This window comes from Charadrius vociferus, unplaced genomic scaffold, assembly GCF_000708025.1.
Source record: "Charadrius vociferus isolate BGI_N301 unplaced genomic scaffold, ASM70802v2 scaffold502, whole genome shotgun sequence".
NCBI classification, from domain to species: domain Eukaryota; kingdom Metazoa; phylum Chordata; class Aves; order Charadriiformes; family Charadriidae; genus Charadrius; species Charadrius vociferus.
The window spans coordinates 867,045-873,804 of record NW_009647233.1 but is presented as its reverse complement, the minus strand read 5'-3'; the positions used below and the strand labels follow the sequence as shown (position 1 = coordinate 873,804).

Sequence of the window (6,760 nt, the reverse complement as noted above, 5' to 3'; positions counted from 1 at the left end):
TCGCCCCGTCTTCCAGCGTCTTCAGCGGCGGAAAAAAAGAAAAAGCCGGCCGGGCGCTGGCTGCTCACTGCGGGAATCCCCACCGGCAGCATCTCCCCTCCGTGCCCCGTCTCCCCAGGAACGTTTTTTGGGGGGAGCTGCTTTGGTTTGGGGGATATATCACCGTCTTGGAAAATTATAAACCTTTAAGCTGAATTTTTTTTTTTCCCCTATTCGCCCCTGAGGTTTTCCAAGTCCTGGCTCAGTGTCCAGGCAAAACTCCCTGGATGCTCTGGAGGGAGCCGGGAAGCTGTTGCGCTGAAACCAGGAGAGAAAAACAAATTTATCTTTACATTTCTTTTCCCCCCTGCCGCTCCCAGGCCTGTTCCCACCTCCAGGATAATTCAAGCAGGACCTTTATCCCCCACGGGAATAAAATGCGGACACCCCAGGCAGGTGCCTTGCTCCGGCCCCGGTTTTCCCAGCTTATTAAAGAGGAAAACTTTAGCCCCTGCGTCCACGGGAGGAGGGGATCTGGGAGAAGCCTTCCCGCTGGATTTCTGGCCAGGAGGAGCTCTGTGTGGAGGAGAAAGACATTTTCTTTTTTAACGAAAGAGCTGCGAATCATGCCAGTGCAGCGGAGGGACACGGCCAGCAGCAGTGGTGGGCAGGCAGGGCTGGGCAGGGGAGTGCTGCACCGGGATTAGGGGGTACTGGTGGGGCAAAGGTGGGGTCTGATCCCTGTAAAAATACACCCGTGAGGATTTTCCAAGGAGCAAACGAAAGAGGAATGAAGGAGAGGGAGAGGGGGACAGGACAGGCACCAAAAACTGGCCTTGGGGTTGGGGGTAGAGGGTCAGCTCTGAGGATGCTTGGGGACGGGCAGACAGGCAGCAGGTCCATCTCCATCCATCTGCATCCCCCAGCCCTGGCCACTGCTCGCCTGCCTAGACTCAAATCCCTGCCTGCGCCCCTTCCTCGCTCCACGGCAGGAGCAGGCAGGCTTTGCTGGGGCCGGATCCGGCACACTGCCGGCAGGTGCAGTCCGTCCCCCCCCATCTCGTTAATCTGTAACACATCGGCCTCCAGCATCAAAGGGCAGAATGTGGAAAATCAGGCCCCGGGCCCCGGAGCGTGGCCATGGGCGCAGCTTGCTGGGATGTTAAAAGTTGACCAGACTTCAAAGTACTGGATCATTTCCTCCTAACCTCTCCCACCTGCTCTTCCCATGGGCATAGTTCCTTGCACTGCCCAGATTTCTTCTCATCATCCTTCAAGTGTGGCCATGAAGTGAAGAAGGGAGGAATGGGGCTGTATTTTGGGCTGCGGAGATGAGGAGGTCCGGAGCCTGCCTGTCCTGGGCTGCTCTTGCTTTCCTGCTTCTTTGGCTTTTTTTTTTTTTTTTTTTTTTTAATTTCACTTGATTCAGGGATATGCAGGATGGGAATAAACTGACCCTACACAACCCGGTGCTCTTCGGTATGTTGTTCATCTCACCTCCCTCAGCCTCTGTTTTTTTAAGGTGGTTTTGTGAACTGGTCCATCAATGATGGATGGATGGATGGATGAAGATGCCATGGGAATGGTGGTAGATATATACATTGACATGAATGTATGGGAGAGTCTATGGAGTTGGGCTGATATTGAGAGAGGATACCCCCTCCGAGCCCAGGAATGGGAAGCCACCCAGATCACATAGCTATGGGCTGGAAGAGGTCAGTCCAGCAAGGAAAGATGCTGCTGGGTCCTCATCTGCCTACAGAATGGTCACACTGGCTTTTCCATGGGGGCTGCATCCACCCTCACTTCTCCAGTGTGGCCTGACTGCTGTGTTGGTACAGAAACCCTGCACAGATGTGGACTCTGGTGTGATGGTTCCTGGTAGGCTTCCAACATACTCAGACTGGGAGGTGAGGTGGGAAAGGCATGAAAGCCAAAGGGCTTGTGCAAAACCACACAAAAGCTGATGAGAAAAGATCCCCCCAAGCCCTTGTCATGCCCACGCTCCCGCTGCTCCTGCGTTGGGTGAGCTTTCAGAGGTAGAAGATCCTAAAGGCCATTTGATGTGGACACAGCTGTGGCTTGGGTGGCTTGAACTTGTGAAGCAGATAGGATTTTGCATCTACCTCCTTGTAGGCATTTAAGCCCCCAGCTCCTGAAAGGATCATCTTCGAGACCAGAAACATCTCCAGATGAGTGTGCAGGTGCCGTAGCCCTGATAAAGCCTTTCAGAAAGCTTGGTGGCATTGGTGGCAATGCCTGTCCTGGCGCTGAGCCTGCACCCACACCCAGGACAGAGACTGGTCCAGCCATTTCTGCTCAACAAGGTGGTCCCAGAGGACCGTGGTTTTGCGGAAAGTCATTGCGACTCATGACTTGAAAGTGATGTGCAGAGGTTGGGCACCTGGGGACCTTCCCCCTGACCTTGTGCCTGACCTTGGGGACCCTACGTCCCCTGTTTTCCCGCAGGTTGAGTGGGGCAATAAGCCAGTTCACCCACACCAGGGCCCACGGAGGGCAGCAGCACTGAAACACAGACTTTTTGGGCAGCATCTGTATCTCCTGCTTGAGACGCGATTTGTCAGAACAGCACTGATGCTGCAGGCACTGGCAGCACACACGGTTTTGTGGGTGGCATCACCTGCCGTGCAGGCTGGGGATGTGGTCCTCCTTGGGGACCTGCTGGGGTGAGAGCAGGTATGGCATCAGGGGACAGAGCTGTGGGGGTCCCCATGGTCTCCGAGTACTTCTCTGTAGCAAGGGGTGCAGTCCACCCTCCCCCCCCAGCCACCAGGAGCAAACTCAAACTGCTGACCTTGGTTTGTCATTCTGGTCCCCGGGGTGGCAGCAGTGGTGGGTGCGTGGTTCTGCCGTGTCCTGCCTGGGAGCGGACCTTCCCTCATCCCTGATCCCAGCCTTTAAACCTCCTCAGGATGCTGTGGCCAGGAGCTCCGTGCTTTAGCACCGTGACTCCTGGGGATGCTTTTGAGGGTTTATATCATTGATGGTGTGAAAAAGGGCTCAGCCATGGTGTTTGGCTTCAGCCAGCCCTCCCCACTGGTTTTGGGGGTGAAGATTGGTCTCCCAGCTAATGTCCCACCCTGTACCTCCCTCCAGTGCTATAGGATGTCGCCCTTGTAAATGCTTTTCCATTCACGGCAGGGTCACCATTGCAGCAAAAATCTCTTTCTAGGAGAGCTTGGGGAATTTCGACACAGGAAATTATGCTTCCAGCCCTGGGGAGGGTTTGGGTGCTCTGTAGGATGGCACCGGAGCGTGATCTCCACGTCAGACCATCCCCGGGGTTCATGCCAGCTTTGCCCCAGGGGGCAAAGAAAGCAAGATCCCCTGCAAGACTGCACCATCGTAGGGGTGGGGAAAGGTGTGATGGCTTCGGTGCCGTGGCAGGGAGAGGAGCCGTCCCTGCACGGACCCTGGGAGAGTCCCTCCAAAACCCCGTGGGGACCGTGCAGTGTTATATTAGGGGAGATCAGCAGACTTGGCTCCCGCTCACCTCCGCAACTTACCATTAAATGGCATCAAGACGGTGTATCAGCCGCTTACATATGTTGCTTATAGACGCCAAACTTATTAACACAATAAAACTGCTGCTAAGAAGCTTTCCTGCCTCCTTTCCCGCACAGAGAGCATCAGTGTTGGAAGCACCTAGCCGCCTCGTATGGAAACACCCGGGGTTGCCTTTCATATGGCACCCAGGAGAATAAATATATGAATCAGCCAGCGTCCCCTTTCCAGCATTTCCAGACCTCGGCTGTGAGGACAGGGAGTTGGAGACACCTCAGAGCCAGGGGGTTTAAAGCCAGTCCCGGGATGAAGCCGTACCATTCCATCCCAGTGCCTGTCCAGGGAGGCGGTATGCCTCGGGGGGAGGGCTGGGACTTGAAGGGTGCTGCTGGGTAGGATGGGTGGCGGCGATATCCTCTGATGCAGAACACTGAATCAATGCATCTTCTTCCTGCTTTGCTTTGGAAGTGGTCTGAGGGGGACCCTGGCTGATTCATATATTTATTTTCCTGGGTGCCATATGAAAGGCAACCCTGGGTGTTTCCATACGAGGCAGCTAGGTGCTTCCAACACTGACATTCTCCAGGAGAAAAATAGGCAGGAAAGCTTCTTAGCAGCAGTTTTATTGTGTTAATAAGTTTGGCGTCTATAAGCAACATATGTAAATGACTGATATACTGTCTTGATGCCATTTAACATTATGTTGCGGAGGTGAGCGGGAGCCAAGTCTGCAGCATTTCGACTAATACGCAAGGAGCTGCCAATTCTGGTGGTTTTTTTTCTCCTTTTTTCCCCTTTTTTTTTTTTAATTTAAACAAGTTAGCAATCTGCCCGCGCCAAAATAATGACTCGGACCCTTCCGTCTCCGTTGCCGTTTTTTGAAAAACGGGTAAATATTGTGTTCATTTAGCCCTGGCGGCAGCTCGAGTCCCCGGCGCTGGGATGGAAAATCCCAGCTCGCTGGGTATCCCGGTCCCCATCTCTGTGGATGGGGAGAGGGGCCGGCGAGGAAAGAGCGGACCCGCTGCCAAACGCAGCCATGGCTGTGGGTAGCAGAGGTGCCAGTGTCTCTGCGTTTCCCCCTTCCCCGGTGTGTGTGGGGAAAAAAAAAGGACAAGGGGGAAAAAAAATTAAATATGAAATGCTGTGAGTTTCTCCCTTTCGCAAGTAATTTTCAGTTAATTTATGTTGAATCAATGGTTCCTTGCAGTCATATGGATGGCAGGCTCCCAGCCATTATTAGTGTAAACAGATTTGTGAGCAGTATATTTAGCTGTTCCATATTGCTTTTAGGAAATGTGCACATTTCAATGGCGTATACTTAGAGAGGGCCATACCCTGCCACCGCTCTGCAGGTGGGGACGGTGCTGTACGGAGACGCCTGTGCTCCCGGCCTCCTCTTCCTCACCCAAGAGGAAGCCTTGAGTTGGTGTGGGGGGGGTTTGGTTGCCCTTCGAGGCAGTGGGGACCATCAGGTTCTGTATGTCCCATCTGTATTTCAGATGCAAAAAAAAAACCCTGATAAATTGGGGGTTTGCTGGTGAGGGTGGCCTGGCCAAGGCTGTGCTCCATCCCACAGGTCGCAGAGGCTGGATCCAGCTCACGAGCGTGGAACAGAGGTGTTGGCACTGGTAGGGTCACCTGGGGTGGGTGCCCATCATTGTTTTGATTCTCTGGGGTACCCACCTGCTCCCCGGAGCTTTGTACAGTCTCACGAGTCTACAAGTGGGATGAGCTGAGCCAGTGCTCAAGCACCATTGGGAGTAACCCCCATGGGCTCGGCCACCTGTGTTGCCTGGGGTGGGCACCCACACAGGGACCATGCTGGATGCAGGTGGCACATCCGCCTAGGGACGACGCTGGGATGCAGGTGGCACATCCACCCATCTACGCCAGGATGCAGGTGGCACGTCCACTCAGGGACCATGCCAGGGTGCAGGTGGCACGTTCACCCAGGGACCGTGCTGGGATGCAGGAGGCACATCCGTCCGTCCAGGGACCACGTCAAGGTGCAGGTGGCATGTTCACCCAGAGACCACGCTGGGATGTAGGTGGCACATCTATCAGCCATGCCGCGAGCACAGGACGCAGTGGCCACATCCCGCACGCAGGGAGGGATCTGGATCTCCCCTCCATCGCCTGAGCGATTGATTTAAGCAAAGTTGCTGTGCTGCGGGGAAGTGCCAATCTCGAGAGGTTTGAGGCCAAAATGTAAAACGCGCTAAAAAAGAAATCCCCAGATTTCAACAGAACGGGTGTAAAACCCCAGCCAGTGGCGCCGTAAGCAGCGCTCCAAGTCCCACGGGACGGATCCTGACGTACAGCATCCTTATGCTACTCCTCTTTTCTGGTCCCGCCTGTTGTCGAGGGAGGGTCCCCAGAAGTGAGCAGGATTGGACCCTTCCCCACTTCCCCGCCAGCTTTCCTTGCTTGCTCCGCGCTGCGCGCACACCTCGCCTGCCACCAAAATAACCCAGAAAAGCTGAATCCAGAACCTGCTGCCGGTTCACACGTGCCAGGGTGGCACGAAGCGTGGGTGCAGCCCCTCCGCCAAGGAACCGGGGCAGGATATGGCCCTGGGGGCTTTTGCTATTTTAATTTTTCCTGCCGGCTTGCCTGCGTGCCCGAAAATAGCTTCCACGAGCGGGCTGGCACGGGCGATGCAGAGCATCGCCAGCCTCCAGCGGCACGGCGGCACGGCGGTGAAAGGATTTGGGCAATGTCTCACCATGGCTACCCGGACCGGGGAGAAGTATGTCGGCTCTGGGGGGAGGGTGCCAGCCCCTTTCATGGAGTAGAAAGCCGCGACATCAGGGCTCTGTTGTTGGATGTCACCATCTCCCTCCCGCCAGCGTGAAAAATCAATTAGGAAGAATTAGCGACGTGTCAACGGGTGTTGCGCGGGGAGAATTACAGGCCCCATCCTGCACACCGCTACGCAGGTTTGCCCAGGAGAAGGTGGCAGTGTGTCTCCGCTCCCTCGGCCGTCCCCAACGCCCCAGCACCATTACAATCCCCAAACCATGATGCCCAGGCATCCGAACCTGGCCCAGGGTGCTGGTTTCCAGACCAGGTGCCCGGCCACGAGCGGGGAGCTGCACACCACCCCAGCGCTCTCTGCCTCAGTTTCCCCATCCATGCGATGGCGCTTGTCTGGACCGCAGCCTTCAAGCCCCGCAGCATCTCCGGCTGGAGACCCCGTTGGAGCCCATCCCAGTGGCTCTGGGACTGGAAGCGGGTCAGCAGGAGTGTAACT

The 6,760-nt window shown here is 55.5% G+C and overlaps 1 protein-coding gene across 1 annotated transcript in view; it reads right to left on the bottom strand.

The window, feature by feature from the left end:
- EMX1 (empty spiracles homeobox 1) overlaps nucleotides 1-2,342 on the bottom strand; it is a 12,981-nt gene extending 10,639 nt beyond the window's left edge. The window contains exon 1 of the mRNA XM_009879851.1: nucleotides 2,268-2,342. Within this exon, the coding sequence (XP_009878153.1) occupies nucleotides 2,268-2,342 (75 nt within the window). The remainder of the gene's footprint in view (nucleotides 1-2,267) is intronic.
- Between the last annotated feature and the right edge of the window lie 4,418 nt (nucleotides 2,343-6,760).